At 56.2% G+C, this 24,246-nt stretch overlaps 1 protein-coding gene across 3 annotated transcripts in view; it reads left to right on the forward strand.

The window, feature by feature from the left end:
• LRRC4B (leucine rich repeat containing 4B) overlaps positions 1-24,246 on the forward strand; it is a 38,969-nt gene that overhangs the window by 11,092 nt on the left and 3,631 nt on the right. Inside the window, exons 1-3 of one of the 3 annotated variants that reach the window (XM_060289135.2) lie at positions 2,255-2,447; positions 2,750-2,867; positions 5,011-5,342. In XM_060289135.2, coding sequence (XP_060145118.1) covers positions 5,046-5,342 — 297 coding nt within the window. In that variant the 5' untranslated portion in view covers positions 2,255-2,447; positions 2,750-2,867; positions 5,011-5,045. Of the gene's footprint in view, positions 1-2,254; positions 2,448-2,749; positions 2,868-5,010; positions 5,343-24,246 lie in introns of those variants that run through there. The other 2 variants (XM_060289136.2, XM_030849930.3) reach the window with 2 other exon arrangements.

A 24,246-nucleotide genomic window follows, 5' to 3' on the forward strand; every position in this document is an offset into this window, starting at 1 on the left:
TGTCAGGGCCAACGGGAGAAATACAGTTAATGCGAGTCAAACCCCCAGGACTCTGCCCTGTTGGTGCCGGGTGCACGGTGGACGTTACCATCACTGGTGGTGGGGTTGTTCAAGGAGTTGGTATGAGTCAGGCATGTGCACAGCCCCTGGCTTTGAGAACATGCTCAGAAGAAGAGGGTTAGCCAGCACCCCTATTAGCTGTGCTGGAGGGGGCTGTAACTGGGGCCAGGTGTCCCCTCGGCGCAAAGCCATATCCTGGAACGTAGCCCACACAGGTGGCATCTGAGGTGTGGCTCCCCTCAGGGCCTGCATTTAGTGGGGTGCACGCAGCTGCCCTGGGGACCTACGGTGTAGTACCTGGGACCCTGCCAGCCAGATGGCGGCATGCTGTGGGTGCAGAAATTGAGCTGAAGGCAGTGTGTTTGCAGCGGCGGCGTATGGAGGTGCTGAGTCTGCCAGGCTGGCCTCCTGGGATGGGAGGGGCCTCCTGGGATGGGAGGGGACCCTGGGGTCTGGACGTCTGTGGGATGAGCCCGAGATGTGCAGCTGGGTGAGTGTGTCCTGGGCTGGGTGTGCAGAGAGAGGCATGTGGCCAAGCAGGTGCGTCTCTGTGTGACTATGGGAGAGAAGGCGGGGAAACTGGGGGGGGATCTAAATGATGGCGCTGATAACTAATGCTTCCGATGTTCACTGAGCACCTACCCTGTGCCAGGGAACCAAACTGTGCACAAAACAGACGCGGTCCCTGCCCTCGGGGAGCTTACACTCAAGTGTGTGGGCTTCTAAGAGGTCAGAGGGTAACAAATGCGATATAGACAAAGCAGAGAAGGTTCTGGTGTGGGGTAGGGGTGCTGTGAGATGCAAGGAGGCCTCACTGAAAAGACCTGAAGGAGGACAGGGACGCCTGAGGATGAGCGGTCCAGGCAGAGGGAAGAGCACGTGCAAAGGCCCTGAGGCAGGACCGTGCGCGCCATTCCAGAAACAGCGAAGAGGTCAGTGTGGCCTGAGGTGGGTGGGTGAACGGGGTTAGGAGCAGCCCATCCTGGGGAGAGGGGTCTGCTAAACCTCGGTGAAGTCTCTGCCCTCACACCCCGTGAGACAGGGTGTGAGAGCTGTTTAGTGGAGGAGGGGCAGGATCTGACTTGGATGCTGTCAGGACCCCTCCAGCTGCCTGTGAGAACCGTCTGGGAAGGAGAGCGAGAGTCAGAGTGGGGAGACAACTGAGGAGGCAACTGTGATCATCTAGGGGAGATGGTGGCGGGGATGAGAAGTGGTCAGATCTGCATTTTTTTGTAAAGAGAGAGCCATTCACTGAGCCAGTCCCCGAGTGGCCCCGTGAGATAGATACTATTATTATCCCTGTTGCACAGCATTTTTCTGCAGCTCAGAAAAATGAAGTCACTGGCCTAAGGTCACACAGCAAACCAACAGCAGATCCGGGACTGAAACCCAGGCCCCCTGGCACTTGGTCGATGTGCTCTGTTATCGCTGCTTGTCTTTGAGGGCCTGTGGATGTTGGGTTTGGAGGGTGGGGGTAGCGTTAGTCAGCATCTACACCGGTGTCCGCACACAGTAGGGACGCAGAAAATATTTGTTGGATGGATGGATGGATGGATGAAAACCGATGAACAGAATGAATGGAAGACGCTGCCCTGCCCATTTTGCAGAAGTGTATCGGGAGGCGGATAGCAGGATACGGCTGAGGTCCAGGGGAGAGGGCTGCATCTGGGGATGGGTTTCTTTGTGGCATGAACAGGGGTTGGCCCTCGGCTGAAGGACTGGGGTGATGGTGACGTGGGCCCAGGTTCGCTGGTGTATCAGGGGTGGAGGTTAGAGTGCCTGGTTGTGCGGTGTGGTGGGGGGCTTTGGGGGGCCCCTAGGGTCCTGGGGGAGTGCCTGCCTGCAGAGGAGCCCGCACTAGGTTGTCTGCACTCGGGCTGGGGGGCAGGTGCACGAGGCGGGGTGGGTCAGCGCTGGCCCAGCCTGGTTATGCGGCCGATGAGGTTGTGCCAGGAGGCCAGGCCTGGCACAGCCCAGACACCCCCCCCACCCCCTTCCCTGGGCAGCCCAGCCTTCAACCTTCCTCCCCGACTTCCCCGCCCTTCCCCGGCTGCCCAGAACCAATGGGTTAATTAGATAACAGAGCCTTTGATTAACGGGGGAGGGGGAGGCCTCCAGCGCTGAGAAGGGGGGCTGGAGGAGGAGGGAGGAAAGGCGCCCTCCCCGCTCAGGAGGCGAGAAAGGAGGGAGGGGTGGGGAGGGAGGGAGCTGAGGCACAGCTTGGCTCTGCACTGCCGTGTGACTAGAAATTGTAATCGCGGAGAGAGAGAGACAGACAGAGCCCGGCCGAGGGAGACGGAGACGGACAGACGGACAGACAGACAGAGAATCCGACCGAGACGGGCTCCCCGACCTACCTGCGAGAGGGTGATGGGGACGGAGACAGAGTGAGGAGGAGATGGAGAAGGAGTGGGGGGCCTGGTGGTCCCAAGGCTGGCGAGACAGTGAGGGGGGCCTGAGGGGGGGCGGGGCGCAGAGGCAGAGGGGCAGGGAGAGAGCAGGGGGCTGAGGCCGGCGGAGGTGGGGGAGAGTGGAGGTAGAGGGTAAGAGACTGGAGGAGGCGAGCAGGGAGGGCGGGAGACAGTTGCTGCAGTGGCCTAGACGGGCCTGCGGGGGGCGGGGTGGGAAGGGCGACAGGCGAGGAGGGGGGGGCGCGGGGAGACCCCAAAAGCCCCTGCGCCCCCCCCAGCACAACCTCGACGGGAAGCCCTGGAGAACTGGGGAGGCAGAGCCCCCGGCGGCTGGAGGCATGTGGAGGGGGGGACCTGGGGCGCAGGGAGAGGCCCAGCGGAAGCCGAGCCACTGGGGTGAGTGTCGCTCTGTGTGGGGGGAGACAAGGATGGAGATGGCGGAGGGCGACGAGGGAGGGGAGGGAGGCCCAGGCTCTGCCGAAGCCATCCTGGGGGAGGGGGGGCAGTGGTGCAGGCTGGCAGCAAGCGAGATGGGGACCGAGGCGGAGGTAGAGACACAGCGGCGGCGGGTCTGGACCTGCGGTGGGCGCTGCGGGCTCCCACCGCCCGAGCGGCATCCCGGTCTGGGGGTTCCCCGGCCTCGAAGGCTGGCCCCCTGGGGCTGCGCCGGCGCTTGGCTCCGAGGGTGTGGGCTGGCTTATCACCAGTGTCTTGAGGTGGGAACAGGACGGGGACAGAGCGTAGCGCTCCTTGTCACTCAGGGATATGCAAAGACCCCACCGCCCTCACAGACCGCATAGATGGAGGCGCTCACAGCCCCCAGCCCTCCAGGCAGAAAACTGAGTCTGGAGTGTAGACACAGGACCAACCCTCCCCCTATCCCACCCCCATCTCTCTCTCTCTGTCTCTGTGTCTCCGTCTAGCTGTTGCTCTTCCCCTCACACATGCGTTCAGACACACAGACATGCGCACATGTCTTTTTATCTGAGTTAAAATGATGTTGGAAACCGCGGGAGGGAGCGTGTGTGTGTGTGTGCGCGTGCGTGTGCGCGGCGGTGGGGAGGCCCGGCGGCCCTGTGTCCGCGGGTCTGGGAGTGCGAGGGCGCGCCCCTGTCACCGCTGTTGCTGTGCGTGTTTGTGCAGACGGCTCCTCTGTCCCCCTGTTCGCCCCACTCGTGGGGAACTCTTGGGTCGGCCGTGTTGGAGCAGAGCTCGCGGGCGTGGGCGCGTTTGTGTGCGCTCGAGGCGGAGACGCTGCGTGGAAGGGTTAGGGTTGGGGAGCCCGAGGGGTAAAGCCAGGACCGCAAACCCCTTCTGTCGCTACCCAGCCAGCTCCGTGCTCCTCAGCGGCCTCATCTGTCAACTGGGTATCCTAACAGCTTCCTCCTGTGGCTCCCAGGAAGCTTAAACAAGCGTGTGCAGGTCTGGCGCAGAGAAGGGGCACACTCGCAATTCCGGAGCCATTATTATTGTTGTTTTCATTGTTACTGTCATGACTAGCCCATCCCCCTCTCCGTCTCTGGTCCTGTGGAAACGCGGGTGGGAGGACCTGACCCCCACGCTGCCCACTCCCGTCCCAGAGCTCAGGCTCAGGCTCTCCGGCCCCCCAGCCCCTTCTCCAGCACCACCCTGCGTGTAGCAGCCGCTGGCACGGACCCACCAGCTGCCATCGTGGCCTCCAGCACCTGCCACCCTCGACCTCCTCCTCCCCCGTTATCGTCTCCGGTGTCCTCCCTCCGCAGCTGCCTCACCTGCCCACACCCGGCCCCTCCCCCCTTGCCTTGTCTGGCACCTTCTTCAAATCCCCCGTTTGAGTCGAACTCAGATCCCTCCAGCCGCTGCCGCCGCTGCCACTGCTTCAAGGCGCATGGACCGCGGGTGATGGCAGGGAGTCTGGCTTGCTGGGAAACTTGGCCTCTACAAACACTCCCTGAAGGGAGAAGTGATGGGGGGGGGCGTCCAGGAGGCTGGTCCCCTCCCAGAAGTGCATGCAGGTGGAGAGGGGACTCGGGCGGCTGCTGGGACGGGAGCCAGATCCTCATTGCGACTTCCCGGCGTGGCTTTTCACCTCTTCTCTGTCACTTACGTCTTGTCTGTCTTGTCTCTCACTCCATCTCGACCTATTTATGTCCCTTTTTGAAATCATGCAAAGAACCAAGTTTTTTATCTGGCCGACGTCTCCACTTGCCGGCCAAGCGCCCCTGGGTGAGCCCTTCCTCTCCCCCAGACTCAGTTTTCTGTTCTGCGAAATGGGCATAAAGTCTTCCCAGCACAGAGAGGGTGAGATGAGTGTAGGGTGCACAGGGCCAGCCCTCCTCTCTGCCCGCCTCGTCCTGCCCTGCTGGGCCCTCATCATCAGGGGTGGCCTCTCCCTCCACAGGGCGTCTGCAGGAGTCTTGCCCCCTTGGGTCCTGAGCCTGGGCAGGGAGGTGATGGTGGTGGCAGCAGAGGCAGAGAGCGGCCTGGATGTCGGGGAGGAGCTGGGCCACTCGGGGGGTCCCCGTCCCTCACTGAGCCTCTCCCTCTCTCTCCCTGACAGCCCCCCGGCGCCCAGGCGGAGCATGAACATTGAGGATGGCGCGCGCCCGCGGCTCCCCGTGCCCCCCACTGCCGCCCAGTAGGATGTCCTGGCCCCATGGGGCCCTGCTCTTCCTCTGGCTCTTCTCCCCACCCCTGGGGGCCGGCGGGGGCGGCGTGGCCGTGACATCTGCCGCCGCAGGAGGCTCCCCGCCGGCCACCTCCTGCCCCGCGGCCTGCTCCTGCAGCAACCAGGCCAGCCGGGTGATCTGCACAAGGAGGGAGCTGGCCGAGGTCCCGGCCAGCATCCCCGTCAACACGCGGTACCTGAACCTGCAGGAGAATGGCATCCAGGTGAGCCCGGGGGGGTGGGGGAGGGGCGCAGGGGGTGGCCAGTCCCGCCTCCCTGAGCTGGCAGAGCCTCCTGGGCGTCCCCACCAGCTCTTCACGCCCGCACTCTGGGCACTTATGAGATGCTGTTTGCATCCTAGTCATTGAGCCGAGGCTGTCTGGGTTTTCTCGGCACAAGGCTCCCTGTGTCTGTACCAGCACACGGGGTCCCAGGGCAGGACCATCTGCCCTCCTCCCACAGCACGGCACAGGTGAGCCCTCAGCCTGGCCCCGGAGCCACAGGTCGTGCTGGGGGCGACCCTTCCCTGAGGCCCCTGTGCCACCTGCACCACCGCACCTGCCGCGTGGCGTTGGCCACACGTGATGCATGACTCTGCCCCTCAGTTTCTTCATCCGGAAAATGGCGATGATATGATCTCTGCCCCAAGGGGCTGGTGTGAGGGCTGATGGGTGTCACACTTGTCAAGGATTTAGAATCGCTCTGGCCCCGGGCGAGCGCTCATATGCTGTGTGGTACGGGGATCACATCCCCACTCGCCGGAGTCGGTGTGAGAGCCCTGTGCTCCCCAGTACCTGGCTGGCACTCGGACGGGGCAGCTGCCATCCGATAATAATTGTCATTAAGATGGGCCGTGGGCTGCCCTGGTGGCGCCGTGGTTGAGAGTCCGCCTGCCGATGCAGGGGACGCGGGTTCGTGCCCCGGTCCGGGAAGATCCCACATGCCGCGGAGCGGCTGGACCCGTGAGCCATGGCCACTGAGCCTGCGCGTCCGGAGCCTGTGCTCCGCAATGGGAGAGGCCACAGCAGTGAGAGGCCCGCGTACCGCAAAAAAAAAAAAAAAAAAAAAGATGGGCCGTAAGTGATGCTTTGGGGGCAGAACTGTGCTATTTTGAAGCAGGGTCTCCCCCGCTCTGCTTTATTGACGCTGGGGCTGGATCACCCTCAGTGGGGTAGGGGGGCGGGCATCCTGTGCACTGTAGGATGTGGGGCAGCTTCCCCGGCCACTAGAGGCCAGTAGCATCCCGCCCCCCAGTTCCAAATGTGTCTCCAGATGTTGCCAGATATTCCCTGGGGAGGGAGGGAATTTCCCCACCCCCACCCCCCGGTTGAGAAACACTGGCTTTTTTTTTTGAGCCTGGGCCACCACAGTGCAAGCGCTAACCACTGGACCACCAGGGAATTCCCCTGACCTCCATGTCTTTAAAGCTGCAGCCAGCAACCCCTCCTCCTGCAGCCACCACCCTCTTCCCCCATCCAGTTCCGTCCCCCACGGCCCTCAGCATTTAACACAATGCCCGTTTACTTCTAGACAGAGGCCTGGAGTGTGAGATCAGGGAGGGCGCGTGTGGCTGTCAGTTTTACTCACTGATGTGTCCCGAGTGCCTAGACTACGGCCTCCCACGTGTAAGACAACCAAGAGACGCTGAACAGACCAAAGCGCTAAGGGGGAGGACAGAGATGCTGGGGCGCTTGGGGCCCGGAGAGGAAGATGGTGAGGGGAGGTTTGCCTGCGGGACCCCAGGACCCAAGAGAGGCGTATTCAGGCAGAGGGATCGTCTGAGCAGCCCCTCAGGGCTGGGAGGGGGACTGGTTATCACAGAAGAGGCTGGACTTCATTCCACAGAGTCCAGGGGGGCTCTGGAGGGCTTTAGGCAGAGGGCACCATCGGGCTTGTGTGGTAGCCCCTGGGAGGATGGGTTGAGTGTATGCCGTTAGGAGGTGGCGGAGCTGTGGCACCGGTGTCGCTTGGTCGCTGTCACATGTCAGCCAGTGCCCTGCCCTGGACTGGGGCGCGGGCACCTAGTGCAGTGCCGGCCACTGAGCAGCTGTTGGTGGGACTGAATTGTTCCATGAGCCCCCCCAAAGGGAAAACGGCCCAGTTCCTCCAAAGGGATGCTGCTGGTGGTGTGAACTCAGCGGTTGCTCCTCGCAGACGCGATCCCTGATGCTCTAACCTCCCCCCTTCCGGCTCCCATTTCCCGGTTATCCCAGCCTGGCGTGCCATCCTGTTTTTTGGTGGACCGCCTCTTCCCTTCTAGAATGTAAGCCACTCAGGGGCAGGGAAGGGCTTTGCCCAGAGCTGGTCCTAGCAGCATCTGTGGACTGTCACATGAATACACAAAGGATGCATGGAGCACCGGCAGCAAGGGGGCAGGTGTATGGTGAGAATGAAGGGAGGGTGTCGCCCCCTAAAGGGAGGCATGGACAGAGCAGCTGAGACTGCAGCTTGATGTGTGTGAGGCTGACTCAAACCCCACGAGCAGAAAAGGTAGCCTCTAGGTGGAGGCAGCTGGTGAGGTGGGCCTGGAGCCCAGGGACGCAGTCCTGCAGGGGCAGGGGTGTGGTGATGTGACGCAACTCCAGCTTCAGCGGTCCTTGCCCCACGGCCACCCAGGAAGGGACAGCCTTGCCCTTGGCATTGACCCCCTAAGAGGTCCCCTCTCTGCCCCCACAGAGGGGGGCTCTGGTCCCCAGGCTGTCCAGGACAGTCAGATGGGGGCCCTGATCCCTTCTTCTTCCCCAGGGTCAGACCAGGATGTGCAGTGGGGGAGGGCAAGTTTAGCTCGGAGCCCTCTTCTCTCCTGGTTCTATGGGCTGGGATAGGAGAGGCCTGCATGGGGACAGGGGATTGACCAAATGCCTTTAAAACAGTGGTTCTCTGGGAATTCCGTGGTGGTCCAGTGGTTAGGACCCGGTGCTCTCACTGCCAGGGGCCCGGGTTCAATCCCTGGTCGGGGAAGTAAGATCCCGCAAGCTCCTCGGATCCGCCAAAAAAAAAAACAAAAAAGACACGGATATCAGGGTGGCCTCATGGAGAAGGTGACATCTGAACAAATGTTTGGAGGGGGTGACGGTGGGAGCCTTGTGGGGCATTCCAGGCAGGGGGCAGCAGGTGCAAAGGCCCTGGGGTAGAGCCTGCCTGTGTAGGAGGAAAAGCCATGAACCTGGCATGGCTGGAGCGGAGTGAACTATGGGGAGAGGGCGGGGGGTGAGGACAGAGATGGGACAAAGGGGCCTCGGGGTCACGGTGAGGACTTGGGCTCTTCTCTGCATGAGACAGGAGCCAGGGGAGGCTTTGAGCAGAGGACAGACGGGCTCTGACTTGGGTCTCTCTCTGGCCAAGGTGTGGGGACTGTAGGGGCAAGGGCGATGGCAGAGAGGCCTGTTCGGAGGCTGGTGCAGAGTTCACGAGAAAGAGAGACTGGCGGCCCCAAGTTGGCCCAGACTGGTTGCAGTGGAGGTGTGGGGAGCAGACAGATTCTGGGTCTGTTTTTTGGTGGTGTTTTTTGTTTGTTTGGTTGGTCGGTTGGTTTTTTGGCTGCGTTGGGTCTTTGTTGCCGTGCACGGGCTTTCTCTAGTTGCGACAAGGGGTGGCTACTCTTCATTGCGGTGAGCGGGCTTCTCTTGTGGAGCACGGGCTCTAAGCATGCAGGCTTCAGTAGTTGTGGCATGCAGGCTCAGTAGTTGTGGTGCACAGGCTTAGTTGCTCCGCGGCATGTAGGATCTTCCCTGACCATGGCTCGAATCTGTTTCTCCTGCACTGGCAGGCGGATTCTTAACCACTGCAACACGAGGGAAGACCCTGGGTCTGTTTTGAAGGTGGAGACCGCAGGATTTTCCAGCAAAGTGGATATGGGAAAAGGAGAGAGGATGACTCTGTAGGTCTGAGTGGACCCCTTGGTTGGACCTGTCTGCTCGTGTGTCTCTCACCCCATCTCCCGGGCCACTGGTCTCCAAACGATGTGACCCACATCCCTGTCAGAATATACATAGATGAATTTTATTACTAAAGTCATGCAAATGTCTACAGCATCCATGGATCGTGTATATGATAAAACTTGCACAAAAATGGCCACGTTAAAGGATGGGAAGCATGTCTTGAAATCCTAACGCTTTCGTTTCTCACCCCTGGGGATTCTTGTAGCCCCCTGCTCTGGAGACCTCCGACCCCACCCCACCCCCAGACTGCACATTCCCTGAGGCCAGGGAATGTCCAGTCTGCAAAAGTGAACGATTCAAAATGTTCAATGGAATCTTCCTCCCTCAGTGGACACCTCGCAGATGGCGGGAGGAGTGGGGCCGCCATTAGAGGGGTTTTACCAAATTTTTTTTTTTTTTTTTTTTTTTTGCGTTACGCGCGCCTCTCACTGTTGTGGCCTCTCCCGTTGCGGGGCACAGGCTCCGGACGCGCAGGCTCCGCGGCCATGGCTCACGGGCCCAGCCGCTCCGCGGCACGTGGGATCCTCCCAGACCGGGGCACGAACCCTTGTCCCCTGCATCAGTAGGCGGACTCTCAACCACCGCGCCACCAGGGAAGCCCCCAAATAACTTTTTAATTATCCAGATAAGAAATGAAAAACCTCAACCCTGGCCCCACTGCCTAGATACACATAACTACTGTTTACATTTTGTTTTAAAGCCTTCCTGGCTCTTTTCTGTGCCTATGTAAATGTGGTTTTAACTGATTTATTATAGAATGAATACAAACTAATTTAGAAAAACTAGAAAAGATACCTAAGTAAGAACACAGGGACAAAAGCCAAGTGTAATCCGACAACCACAGGTAACTCCCATTAACATCTGGTGTCTTTTTATTCAGAAACTCTGCAGGCACACCTCTGTGTGCACGACAGGGTTGGGTCTCTAAATGGATATTTTGGGTTTTTAAAAAAAAAAAAAAGAAAAAATGGAATCACCGCATTTCTTACTGGCTGGCAACTGGCTTTTGGCACCTAGGAGTTCAACCATGAATATCTTTCTCCCTGATTCTGATACTTGTCTATTACGTGGATTTTAATGACTGCATTGGATTCCGATGCGTGAGCGTCCAGTTAATTAACTAGTCCCATCTTATTTCCAGTGTTTTATTTTATTTTATAAATTTGTTTATTTATTTTTGGGTCTTCGTTGCTGCTCATGGGCTTTCTCTAGTTGCGGGGAGCGGGGGCTACTCTTCGTTGCGGTGCACAGGCTTCTCATTGCGGTGGCTTCTCTTGTTGAGGAGCACAGGCTCTAGGGGTATGGGTTTCAGTAGTTGTGTCACGCAGGCTCAGTAGTTGTGGCTCGCGGGCTTGAGAGCACAGGCGCACGTTGTGGCACACGGGCTTAGCTGCTCCGTGGCATGTGGGATCTTCCCGGACCAGGGCTCGAACCCGTGTCCCCTGCATTGGCAGGCGGATTCTTAACCACTGCGCCACCCAGTGTTTTCACTGATGTAAACAACACTGCAGTGAACATCCTCAGTTCTTGTTCTTTGTACTATTCTGGATGCTGCCCTTGGGGTAAATTCCTAGAAGAGGGATCATGGAGTCGGAGGCTGTGACCCCCCCAAGGTGCACATACACGAGGCCCGGCACCAAAGCTCTGTAGAGGTGGCCTGAGTTGTGGAGATTCGAGTGTCCACGGTCACCTGCTTGTCATCTGGGTCCTGCCCAGATGGTCACTTCCATGAGGGCAGGGACTTTGCCCTGCTCCCTGTGTCATCCGCAGCACTAGACCAGAGTCTGGCGCACAGTAGGTGATCAGCAGTTATTTGAGAATGGAAGGCCAGCCCCAGGGGACCTGGCAGAGACCGGGGGAGCCTCTGTGAGCGGGAGCAGGGGGTGAATCCTGCAGTGCCCGCCCTGAGAACTGGGGCAGCCCTGAGGTTCCCATCACCTGTTCCCACTCACCCCTGGCCTGCGGTCCAGCGAGGGCGAGGACCACGCAGGGAGCACAGGGACTCCAAGCACACGTGGCCACGGGGACAGGGGCTGAGCCTACAGAGATGCCTTCTAGGCAAAGCCCTGGGGACTAGCCTTCCCTCTGCCCTGTAGCCCTGTTGCCACTCAAGCCGGGCACCTGCCACCACCGGGCGGGCCCAGGGACACCTCTGTTTCCCTGTGCACTTGGGTCCACATAGACGCTGTGCCGCTGGGCTGGCCTCAGCCAGCTCCCCCCTCCTCAGGCAGGCAGGGGTCCTCCCTGGGCCCCCTTCCTCGGTCACAGGTCACAGCCTCCTCTCCTTGCCCCTACTCTGCTCCCCTCCCCTCCCCCAGAGCCAACCACCCTCATGTGTTTACTCTGGATCTTTCTGCCTGTGTGAGTTCTTGCAAAATGCTTAGTGTTGCTTTGTGTGCAGGTGTTTTTAATTTATGTAAATGAAGGTGCGTTCTAGATGGCTTTCTTTGTCCGCCGTTTTCACTTGGCCTGGGTTGTGAAGAGCCGTCCACATCGCCCTGTGTGTGCGTGTGTGTGCTCGGGTGCTTTAACTGCTGCAGAATTTCCTTGATGGGCGTCCCCCCCCCCTCCCTGCCCCACCCACCCCCAGGAAGCCTCGAGCTGCTCCTACCACAAAGCCTCCTTTAGGAACCCTTGGGGGACTGCGGCATGATAATGTGTTTGGAATGTACACCGGGGGCATTGCTGGGTCAGAAGACAGGATGTACTTAACCTCACAAAGTATGCTGACCCACCCAGGCCTTTAGGGGGCTGCCCTGGTCCCTCCAGGGGTCTACCGTGAGGTCCTGTGGGCAAGGCGCGTGGAGTCACTTGACAAGGAAATAGGCTTCCATCCTAAGAAAGAGATCAGCCCATCCTGAGATCCTCAGAGGTGCCCAGAGAGTCGTGTTGAATGCTGGATGGCACTACAGTCAAAACGTAGAAGCCGTCTCAGTTCCTGACGACTGGGGCACCGGTTCAGTGAATCACTGCACATCCTTACGACAGATTCTCATGCAGCGATTCAAAATGGAGTTTCGAAGACAATTGAAGGACACAGGGGAATGCTTAGAAGGTCATGCTGAGCTTTTCAAAGGATGCAAGGAGTATGTCCAATGTGTCTCTAAAATTTAATTTAAAACAAAATTCAGGGACCGCCCAGACCCTTTCACAGTGCCTTTTTTTTTTTCCCTTGGCCGCGCCGCCAGGCTTGTGGGATCTTAGCTCCCCGACCAGGGATTGAACCCCGGGCCCAAGGCAGTGAACGCACCAAGTCTTGACCACTGGAACGCCAAGGAATTCCCTTAATTTCTTCTTTATGTTTTCTTTATTCCCTAAATTTTCTTCGGTGAGGGCATTTAATACTTTTTGTAATCAGGAAAAATTAAACGTAAAGATAACAAGTACAAAACGTTACACAAGCCGAAGAAAAAGGCCTACACTGGGATTTGCTCACCTTCCCCTGGAGGACGGAGGCAAAACTACAGTTTGTGGAGGATTTGCCCTGACTCGTTTGTTTCCTTGATGGTGGGATTGTTCCCACTTGACGGATGTGGAAACAGAGGCGCAGGTGGCTTGTTCACCTGCTTGTCCAAGGTCCCCCAGAGGGCAGTGAGCCCGGGGGCTTGCCCCGGGCCCCAGGAGCCACCGTGGAGAAGCAAGGCCCCGCCAGCCAGGGTTCCGCTTTAGGAAAGTCGATCTGTTGCAAAGAAGAACCCACCGTAGTGCGTGACCAAGGCAAACACCAGAAATGCTTTTCAGTTACATGCTAGTTTGCGATTTTCCGGGTGGCCGATCCCACCGGCATCAGGAAATACAGGGAGTTTTTGACCAGATGGACTTTTCCCAGCCAGAGCCCTTGAAGGAAGGGAATGGTGGACCGAGGGGTGCGGCATTGTCCTCTCCTGCAGGCCCGTGGGACACTCGGGTCACCTGCGCAGGAAGGAGCAGCCAGCCTCCGGGGCCACACCCAGGCCCCCCAGGACGGGATGCCTAATTCAACCTTTCCGGCTTCCATCCCGACTCTGGTTTCCTCCTTCCTTCCCCTGGAAGCACCCCCAGAACCCCGGATCATCCCGTCGCCCCCTCTGGCGCTCAGTTTCCACACCTGTCAAATGGGACTCCAGATGCCTTGTCTGTTTCTTCCTGACTTATTTTTATTATCACGTGTAAGACACACATACGAACACGGACGGGAATGTCCAGCTCAAAAGGTCATCAGAAAGAGAAGGGCCACGTCAGTGCCACCAGGGCAAGAAATAGAAAATAAAGACCCCTGAAGACCCCTGTGCTCTCCCCTCATTTCCTCCCCCTTCTCCCCAGAGACAACCCTCCCCAGAGTCCTCCAGGCGCCTACACTCCTGCATGTCTGGCTTCCTCGGCTCAGCACAGCTGCTGAGACGCATCCTTGGTGTTTCCTGTGCTGTGGCTTTTCCCCTTTTCCTTTTGTATCCTTGGATCCCATTCTATCTGATGCAGATACCCCAATTCCTGTACGCATTCCTATTGATGGGCATTTAGATCGTTTCCAGTCTGGGGCTCTCACTCTGCCTGGTTTTAGATTTAGTTTCTTCGAGCCGGAGGAGATGTGGGTGGAGCCCCTCCCCCATTTATTCCCTGAGAGTGGCCTGCCTGCCTCGGGCTGGGGCAGGAGGTGGGGCGTAGCACCAAGGCTGCCTCAGACTTTGTTGGTGAGCGACTCAGGAAAGGGGGATACACGCTTCCTGCCTCACACCTCACGGGGCAAGTCTGATGCCAGAGAGCTGGTCCGCTTCTTTGAAGAGCAGACCCTGAGGTGTCCCCTCGGGTACCTACCCTGATGAAGGAAGTGTCCTTCAGGACGCAGCCCCACTCCTCCCCCCTCCAGCCTCCTGCATCCCGGGCATCACACTGGCCCTTTCCACTCCCTCCTAGCTCAGCACCTTCACACATGGTGTTTCCTCTTTCTGGAATACTCTTCCAGTTTCCCAATCACCTAGGTAACACCAGCACTTAAGATTGTAAGGAACCATTGGGGTTTGAATCACAACTCCTCAAGAACATTATGGAACTCATCGGGGCCTCAGTTTTGTCATCAGTAAAATGGGGATAACAGTCCTTCCATCTTAGAGCCACCAAGAAATTCCATGTCTTTAACCTTTGGACCAGCATATAATGAGAACCACTGCATGCCAGGTGGTCTTGGGGGCCCTGGGGACTCAGTGGTCTCAGCAGCTCAGATGAGGGAAGAGGGGCTGGCGAGCGGTCAGCTCCTGAGAGGTCCAGCTAGTGTTGATAGCGAGACCATCATCAGGGTCGGTCACTGTCATCTTTCTTGAGTCAGAGAAATGTCTTGGCCTCAGAGGCACCTTCTCTGAGCCCCCGTTCCAGTCAGGCCCACGGGTCCCTCTGGTGCCCAAATCTGTTGGTCACACTTGTGGTTGCCACTGGCCCCAGCACTCAGCACAGAGCCTGATGGACTGTAGGTCCCCAAATACAACTGTTAAGTTAATGCATCAGAGAATGGCTTGCCGTCTTGCCGAGCCATGTGGCCTCTGAACCTCACCACAGGCCCAGATCTCACCCCCACTTCTCAGTTGGGCAGACTGAGGGCCTCAGAGGTGGAAAGTGGAAGACGATTCATGCAGACCCAGCACTGCTCCAAGCCCTTCCCACGGCGACCCTGTGAGCAGGGCCTGTTCTTATCCCCACTGTACAGATGAGGAAAGTGAGGTGCAGGAGTAAGACTCTGGTGCAAGAGGCCACAGTCAGTGGAATTGGGACTTAGCCCAGGCAGGCAGGCTGCAAGACTGGATTTCTTCAGCACCATTCCTTTGATCTGTATTTCTGTTTTTGTGCCAGTACCATACTGTTTTGATTACTATAGCTTTGTAGTATAGTCTGAAGTCAGGGCGTCTGATTCCTCCAGCTCCGATTTTCTTTCTCAGGGTCACTTTGGGTATTCAGGGTCATTTGTGTTCCATACGAATTTTTAAATTTTTTGTTCTAGTTCTGTGGAAAATGCCATTGGTAATTTGATAGGAATTGCATCAAATCTGTAGATTGCCTTGGGTTCTTCAGTGCCATTCCTGATGCTTCCTAATTCGTAGCTACTGGGCTCTCCACCCTGGCAAACTGATGACAGAACTGTAATCGAGTCCTGACTCCATCTCCGGAGTCCCTGCTCTGGCCTGACCTTGCCCATCAGGACACTCCCCCAAGCTTCCTCCCAGCCACCTGGCCACAGTCTGTTCCCCAACCCTCAGCCAGAGTCATCACGTCATTCCTGGGCTTTAAAATGGCCCATGTTCCCCCAAGGGAAGACCCTTCTTAAACTGGGTGTCCCAGCCGCACCTTACTCAGGGACGCCCCCTGCTGGGCTCAGACACCCTTCCCTCCCTTCGAAAAACACGCTGTCCCTGAATAGATAAAAGTCACTTTTTGTGCTTGCCCACACCGGGCACAGGTGTGATCCCCAAGATGCCACCATGAAGTCTCCACCTGGAAACAGGCTCCGACTGAGAGGAGGCTGAGACTCACGCGTCCCTCTCCCTACACTGCCTGTCCCTCCCGTGTCTGACCGGCCCTGGCTGGTCCATCACCCAATTCACATACCTGATTCATTTATTAAGCACCTACTGTGTGCCAGGCACTGCTGTAGGCACAGTGAGCAGGACAGATTCACATCCCTGCCCTGGTGAAGCTGGGAGGAAACAGAGACAGTGCAGGAGGTGCACAGCACAATGCCAGTGTTTTTTTGTTTGTTTGTTTTGTTATTTATTTATTTATTTTTGGTTGCGTTGGGTCTTCGTTGCTGCGCGTGGGCTTTCTCTAGTTGCAGTGAGCAGGGGCTACTCTTTGTTGAGGTGCGCGGGCTTCTCATTGTGGTGGCTTCTTTTTGCGGAGCCCAGGCTCTAAGCGTGGAGGCTTCAGTAGTTGTGGCACGCGGGCTTAGTTGCTCCGCAGCATGTGGGATCTTCCCAGACCAGTGCTCGAACCCGTGTCCCCTGCATTGGCAGGCAGGTTCTTAACCGTTGCGCCACCAGGGAAGCCCCAATGCTGGTGTTCTGGGCTGTGCCACACGGCATGTGGGATCTTAGTTCCCCGACCAGGGATCAAACCCGTGCCCCCTGCAGTGGAAGCGTGGAGCCCTAACCACTGGACCGCCAGGGAATTCCAATGCCAGTGTGTTTTAGATGGAGATGAGCTGAGTGAAACAGTCAAGGAGGAGAGGGAGGTGCAAGTGGGGGAGGGGGCGTGCCTTGAGCCTGAGCCTAACCCCACTGCCCCCCACCCACCATCTTAGGCAAAGCTGGGGTGCACTTAGCGGCTGGCACCCCCCTCTGGTATAGAGCTCGCCCCTGCATTGTCTGCACGCAGGTTTACATACTATCTGGGCTCCTGGGTTGGGGGTTGAGGGCAACTTCTCCCCAATTCTAGGCTGCAGATCTTATAAGCCCCGCTGTACAGATGGGGAAGTGGCCCCAGGGGGTCTGAAATTTGCTCCAAGTCATAGAAGCAGTAAAGGGCAGAGTCTGGATCAGGACCCCGGCTGTCTGACCCCAGAGCTTTAACCACCAGGCCGCAGGGCTCAACCTGCAATGACAGCCGGGCAGGGCTGGGGGCCGGGGATGAGACAGGTCTGTCTGAGCACAGTGGTCATTTGGGCAGCTGAGGACCCGTGGGGATCAGGCTCTCTCCTCTCTCGCTCTGGCCAGAGCCCTTCCTGCCTGCCTCCTGTAGCTGAGGTTGGCCGGCCCATGGTGGAGGCCGAGGCTGGTTCCATCTGCCCTCGCCCAGGATGGCCGCTGGGGGTGGGACATGGAGCCTCTAGGATGCCCCCCACCCCTGTTAGAGGGGTTGCCTGACATGGCCTGGAACCTCCTAGCAGGGACAAATTTAGGATTTGTTTTTGGCGGTGGGGGGGTAACGGAGAGGGTGCTGCATTCTGAGTGGCCACCCTGCCCCTGAGCTGGGCTGTATTGTCGTGGTGCATGCTTGTTCTCTCTTAGTCCTCAGGGCCCCTGTCCCCACGTTACAGAGGAGACTGAGGCCCCAGGAGGCCGAGTCTAGGCCTGGGGCAGGGCAGGGGGGCTCAGTGAGCAAAGGCGGGGGCCTACACGGGCCCCCATGCTTGGCCGGCTCTGGCCACATCCTGGCGGTCAGGGAAATCCCTACTGAAAAGCGATGCACGAGTCCCTGATCTCAGAGAAGGAAGAAATAGGAGGAGTTGGCATAAAAACAGCCGGTATGGGGGGAAAAGGCCGTTAAATTCTGAACGCAAAATAATTAACAAGGTAAAACCCGCAGTAAGCTTGCTAAACTTCTGTTATCGGTTCATTACATTCAAAACCCATATAAGCAATTTATCTTAATAGCGTTAAGATGAACAATTTACTCCATCATTTTCCAACCACAGTTAAATTTTTAATAAGGGATTTCTTGACAGTTTATTTTCTTAAAAATCCCAACAGAACACAACAGAGTTTTTTCTAGAATTAGTAGTGTTTACCTACCACCACCAAAGTGGAAAGTCCCCTAAATAATAGGCCGAGTTACAGGATGGAAAGAGAGGGGAGAAGCCCCCGTCAGGCTGGGAGGTGGTCACTGATGCGACCATGTTCCGGTGCCTGACTGGTGTCTGCATCTTGGCAATCAGCACAGCACCGGGCGCACAGGTTGGGGAGGGCTTAGCAAACGTGGGCTGAAGGAGGGAGGGGACTTGGTGACTTGGGTAGTTAGGACCCCAGGCCCAGCTCCTCTGCCACATCACAGGATGTCAGCGTCCCATCAGGCCAAAGATGTCGGGCTGGGAGGGCAGGGGGATTTGCCTGCTTCGAGAACCAGTCCCCACCTTGTCTATCCCACTCTGTGTCAGTGAGCAGGCCCTGGGCCTCAAAGAGGATTTGAGATCATCTGGCCTCAGGGGTTTCAAATTGTGCTGTGAAGGGGCCACAAGCCTGCCTCTCCCCCTGCAACCAGGGCAGCTCCCCAGATCCAGATCCCTTTATACCATTACCACTTGAATGATCATTTGCATAATAGTATGTTTAGTGTTTCTCCTCCCCTCTCAAGGTCAGGCTCTGGGAACTTGGCTATGGCCGTCTTGTCCATGCAGGACCCCCAGAACCGGCATGATGCTTGACACACAGCAGGCACTCAAAGAATATCTGTCAAATGAGCAAATCACCACATGGGTGATGTTTGAATAATGAACGGGCTCCGCAGCTCAAAAAACACACCAAAACCCACACACAGCCCAACCCTCTTGGTTTAGGTGGGTGCGCATGGTGGAGACCTGGTGTTTAGATTCAGGAGAAGCCGACTCTGAGTCCTAGTTCTGCTACTTTGGAGCTGTGAGACTGAAGGCAAATGACTTTACCTCAGTGAACCTCCATTCCCTCGGCTGTAAACCATCAAATATGAAGAAGGAAGGCAGGGACGTGTGGTTGATAATCTCCATGTGACAGGATTTCCACAAGGATTCAAGGAGATCATGACCTCAGAGTGTTTAGCACAGGGTCCAGTGAATACTAGGCACTTAACACATACTGGATCCCCCCTTTTGCCTTATTAGAAACCCGCCCTGCATGGCACTTTGTCAGAGTCAGAGATGGGATCCGCCTTGTATTGTTTGGAAGAAGAGGAGAGGAGTTGCTTGGCTTTGCTCTTTAGGTATGCATGCTAAATCTTAAGGCTAACCACTAAAAGGAGAGAAAATACATAAATCCTAAGATAGTAAATGGGGGAAATAGAATAAGAAACTCAATCTTTGCAAAAGGTCATAGGAAAGGGGAATGAATAGGCTGCAAAAAAAAAAATCAGGACAAATAGAAAGCGTGAAAAAACATAGGAAGAATAATTCCAAATAGATTAGTCATTACAATAAATGTAAACAGACTAAACTTCCTGTCAAAAGACAGAGATTTTCAGACTGAATTAAAAACAAAATCCAGGGCTTCCCTGGTGGCGCAGTGGTTGAGAGTCCACCTGCCGATGCAGGGGACACGGGTTCATGCCCCGGTCTGGGAAGATCCCACATGCCACGGAGCGGCTGGGCCCGTGAGCCATGGCTGCTGAGACTGCGCATCCGGAGGCTGTGCTCCACAACGGGAGAGGCCACAGCAGTGAGAGGCCCGCGTACCACCAAAAAAAAAAAAAAAAAAATCCAAGAGACATACCTAAAACATAAAGACAGAAAGGATGAAAGCAAAAATGATGGCAAACACTAACCTAAAGAAAGCTGGTGTGTCTTTAATAATATCAGACACATGGACTTTAAGGCAAAAAGAAGAATAAGTTGGAAACAGTACCAAAAACAGAACACTGGTGCTCTTTCAGCTCCCAAGTTCTGTCACTGAGGATTTCAACATTTTGGGTGCTGTCACCCAGGACGAAAGCCGTGCAGGCACATTGACTCACACAGTGGGTACTCTCCAAATATGAGCCTTGTCCATTCTGAAGTCCGCCATGAACTAGGCCTTGACCTGAGTGCAGGGAATGCAGAAATGACTCAGATGGAGTCTCTACTCATGAAGACTCGCAGCCTAGACAAGGAGACAGATGCACTGAACCAGCGTGAGAAGGGTCTGATAAGAGAATGCCTGTTTTGAGTCGGTGAACAGGAGGCCAAAGAGCCTCCCGGCAGAAAGCGATTGGAACATCCCAGAGAACTCGGGGGAAGATGGCATTCCAGGCAGAGGGCACAGCCTGTGCAAAGGCAGAGAGGCTGAGCAGAGCCTGGGGAGCGCATAGAACCCCACACATCTCCCTGTGGCTGGAGTCGAAGAGAGGCCAGTGGGGCAGGTCCTGCAGAGCCGCTGACACCAGGCTGAGGGTCATAGGGAGCCATGGGAGGGCTGTGAGCAGGGATCTGGTAGGGTCTGAACTGCATCTTAGACAATTCTGACAGCTGATGTAGAGGAAAGAGGCTGGGGAAGAAACTGGAAGCCCAGAGGCAGGACAATTGTTAATGATGATTATCAGCTGCACCAACAATTTAAAAATATGTATTATTGCCTGCTTGCCATGTCCCAAGCATTCATTATCTTGTCCAAGCCTCACAATAACCCTGCAGGACCTGCGAGGAAAGTGGGCTCAGAGACGTTAGGACACTCAGCCAGGTTCACACAGCTGGTCAACAGCAAAGCCGAGATTCAGACCCAGCCCTGACTCCACCCCCCACCCACTAGGCTACTCCCCAGTCACCCTGCAGAGAGGAGGAGGGAGAAAAGACTGGAATCCTGTTAAAAATAAAGGGACTCACTATTTTAAGCAATCCTACAGCACATCCTCAATAAAACCAGACTTCCCTTCTCAGCAACACCCCCGTCCTGCTTATTCCCAAGTGCATCATTCAAGTGGCTGGTGGGGGGACCCCACCCGCTGTGGGAGTGCCCCTGCATCTCCCTTCACACACCCCCTTCTCATCGCAACTGGGACAAAGCACGTGGAGCAGCCGCAGCCTCGGGCTCTGCCAGGACGCACCTTATGGACATGGTGTGGTTTCAGTTGCTTTGTCCAGAGGATCAGGGGGACCTGGGCTGGACTCCCAGCTGCAGGCTTCCCACTTCCCCCGGGGAAGGTGAGCAGCCCTGCTGAGTCGCTTGACCTCACGGAGCCTCAGCTCCTGATCTCGGAAACGGGGCACGATGCTGGCCTGTGTTCTGCCCGGGTTCAAACCCCTCATCGAGTAACCTCGCTGAGTGGTTCCTTCTGTGAAAGTGAGCTAACAACACCTGCCCTGCAGGGCCGGTGGGGACAAGCTGAGCTGACGGATGGGGACACCCAGCCCAGAGCCTGGCATTCATCACTGCAGCAAGTGCCAAGCCTTGTGCTGAGCGAATCTCACCGATTACCTCGCATCCTCGAAACGGCTCTGTAGGGCTGACATTACAACGCCCTTCCACAGAGAATGGTCCTCCTCCATTTGCCCCTTCAGAACTCCTTTATCCCTGTTCAATAAATAAGCGATGGGCTTCCCTGGCGGCGCAGTGGTTGAGAGTCCGCCTGCCGATGCAGGGGACGCGGGTTCGTGCCCCAGTCCGGGAAGATCCCACATGCCGCGGAGCAACTAAGCCCTTGCACCACAACTACTGAGCCTGCGCTCTAGAGCCTGTGCTCCGCGGCAGGAGAGGCCACAACAGTGAGAGGCCCGCGTACCGCAAAAAATAAATAAATAAGCATGGATGGATGAGTGTGAGACATTTGGGCTGGGTCCAAGGGAGTGAGCAGGGGTTTTCGAGGTGGATGAAAAGGGAAGGGAATTCTGAGCAGAGGAGAGAGTGTATGCAAAGGCGGAGTGCCTGTGAGATAGCGCCAAGAAGTTGATGCTGGTTGAAATGCAGCCAGAGTGAGGGCTGCAAGTGAGGGGAGCCTACAGGCCAGGCCAAGCGGGGCTTCCAAGGCAGGCTGAATTTCCTTGGAGGGCACTGGGGAGCCACGGAGGGCTCTAGAGGAAAGCAGAGGCAGGGCCAGCTCTGGGTGTGGCAAGGCCCTGGAGATGAACTTGAGGGGAGAGACTGGAGGCCAGGCAGTTTGAGGCCTGAGCTGGACCGTGGGGACAGAGAAGATGAGACATTCAAAAGGATTAGAACCGGCAGGCTTGCTGGCTGACCAACCCTAACAAGGGGAGGCCGTGGACGATGCAGGGGCCTCTAGGCTGCAGGCCCGCTTTCGACTGGGAAGGCAGGCTGGAGGGGCCGCGGTGAGAACAGGGACCCCGGGAGGAGCGGGGGCAGGGTGGGGCATGCAGATGGGTTTGCTGGGAACTGGGGAGCCCCCGGAACTACATGTGACTCAGACCAGGCAAGGGGGCGACTCCAACACCTGGGCCAGCAATCCCTTTGTTCTCAATTTGTCCGTCCAAACCCTCAAGTCTGACCTTCAGACTTCATTCTCTCCCTAGCGATTAGTAATGACTGGATCATTACTTCATTCTCTCCCTAGCGATTAGTAATGCCTGGATCCTCTTATTATTATTACCACTATTATTATTATTAGAAACAGCAACTAGAGGCCTGCTTGGTGCTTTGCCAGCGTTTCCCGGGGCAGTGATAAAAGGCAGCCTGTGAGGAGGGTTCTCGGGTTATTATATTTGGGAAACTCAAGAGTCGAGCAAAGCAAAGGGGCCTGTTTGATCAGGAAAGCTTTTCGTTGTGCTGTTTAGAACCTCACGGGATGGACAGGCAGCAAGAGAACACGGTGGGAGGCGAGGGGCTGGGCTCTTCCCGGGGTCCCTCAGAGGAGGAAACCAAGGCTCCAGCGGCCCACGCAGCAGAGCTGCGGCTCCAGGGCCCGAGGGCTGTCAGGCCAAGGCTCTCCGGCGCCCCCTTCTTCTCACCGCACACAGGCACGGCCGCATGGGCCACACCGCCGGCGGGCTGCAGAGACCCCAGGCCAGCCCTCGTGATCCTCGTCCAGTTCTAAAGATTAGCCCGTGTTCGCTGCCAGAAATGAGAGGAGGCGGAAGCATGTTAAGGAAAATAAAAAACTGACCTTGTCGGGCTTCCCTGGTGGCGCAGTGGTTGGGAGTCCGCCTGCCGAGGCAGGGGACGCGGGTTCGTGCCCCGGTCAGGGAAGATCCCACGTGCCGCGGAGCGGCTGGGCCCGTGCGCCATGGCCGCTGAGCCTGCGCGTCCGGAGCCTGTGCTCCACCGCGGGAGAGGCCACAACAGTGAGAGGCCCGCATATCGCAAAATAACAAAAACAAACAACAACAACAACAAAAACTGACCTTGGCAATTCCATCTCAACATCAGAAAGGAGGTGGAGCCCCGGGGAGGGATTCTAGGTGGCCACGGAAGTCAGGTTTTAGAAGCATACCCATGATATGGGAAAACGCTCACAATATACTGTTATTGAGGGGAAATGCAGGACCTGCTGCCGAGGGCGTGGACTGTGAAACACACATCGGACCCCCGAAGACTTAGTGTGAAAAGAGAGTAAAATATCTCATTTGTAAGTTTCCCTCTTGGTTACATGTTGAAATCATAATATTTTGGACCTATTGGGCTAATCAATTATTAAAATTGGTTTCATCTGTCTTGGTTTTTTTTTTAATGTAGCCTCTAGGAAATTTAAAATTAAACAGGTAGCTGGTGTCGTATTTCTGTTGGATCGCGCTGGCAGAAATGGTGGCTGTTATTATGATGATAACTGTACCAGGAATATTATTTTCCTTATGCTGGGTGCCTCCCAGGTAGAGTCTTTTCTTAAAGTTTTTACAGTGTTTTTCTACTTGAAAATAATTTTGCAGACTTCCCTGGCGGTCCAGTGGTTAAAGCTCTGCACTTCCGCTTCAGGGGCACGGGTTCGACCCCTGGTCAGGAAACTAGGATCCCACATACCGCGCAGCACGGCCAAAAAAAAAAAGTAATTTTTGTTCATTAAAGAGAAAAATAACGAGTTAAAATTGCCCATAATCCTCATCCGCTGGAGTTCACCACTAAGAAGTGGTTAGGGCATTTCCTTGCAGTCTTTTCTCGGTGCATAGACGCAGATACCTAATTCCTCGGCTGCTTTTTTTAGTTCTACAAAGTGACAAGCACACAGTATGCTACCTAGAGTTCACCATTATCCCCTTAACATTATAATGCAAGTGTTTCCATGGCGTTAACTAGGCTTCAGAAACGCTATCTGATGGCTGCATGGTCTTCTGTGCCTCAGTGTACCTGGCTCAGTGATCAGTGGGGAGAATCTGGTAAGATTCTGCCTTCCGTGCCCAGCCCAACACTGCCCCTTCTGTGGTGCATCAGCCTCAGGCCTGAGAGGTGGCAGCCAAGTTCAGGGATTAAGAGCCGAGACTCTGGAGCCAGACAAGCTCGGTCCAATCCCAGATCTGCCATCCCCTCCTGTGCATCCCTGGGCAAGTCACTGCACCTCTCTGTGCCTCCATCTCCTCCCGCTTAGATGGAGATAATTCTTAATCCCTCATGTGAAACACTTGAGGCTAGTTGATTGGGCCCCTGATATTAGAAAGGTATTAATATACAGCATAGATTTTTACAGCACCCCCAGTTGATCTTATACCCCTTATCAAATCTGGGTATGTTTCTAGAGTGGAATCTTTGAATCGTCACATGAGTGGGATCAATAAAAGCTTTAAACAGCTTCACAGGACTTCTGATCAGGTTTGGTGCCAAAGTTATGAGAAATGTGGCTTTCAGAGCTCTGTGGATTTCAGAGTCGTGTGTATTGAAGAAGCACCTATCTCACAGGGCAGTTTGGA

Source organism: Globicephala melas, chromosome 19 (assembly GCF_963455315.2).
Source record: "Globicephala melas chromosome 19, mGloMel1.2, whole genome shotgun sequence".
Classification (NCBI taxonomy): domain Eukaryota; kingdom Metazoa; phylum Chordata; class Mammalia; order Artiodactyla; family Delphinidae; genus Globicephala; species Globicephala melas.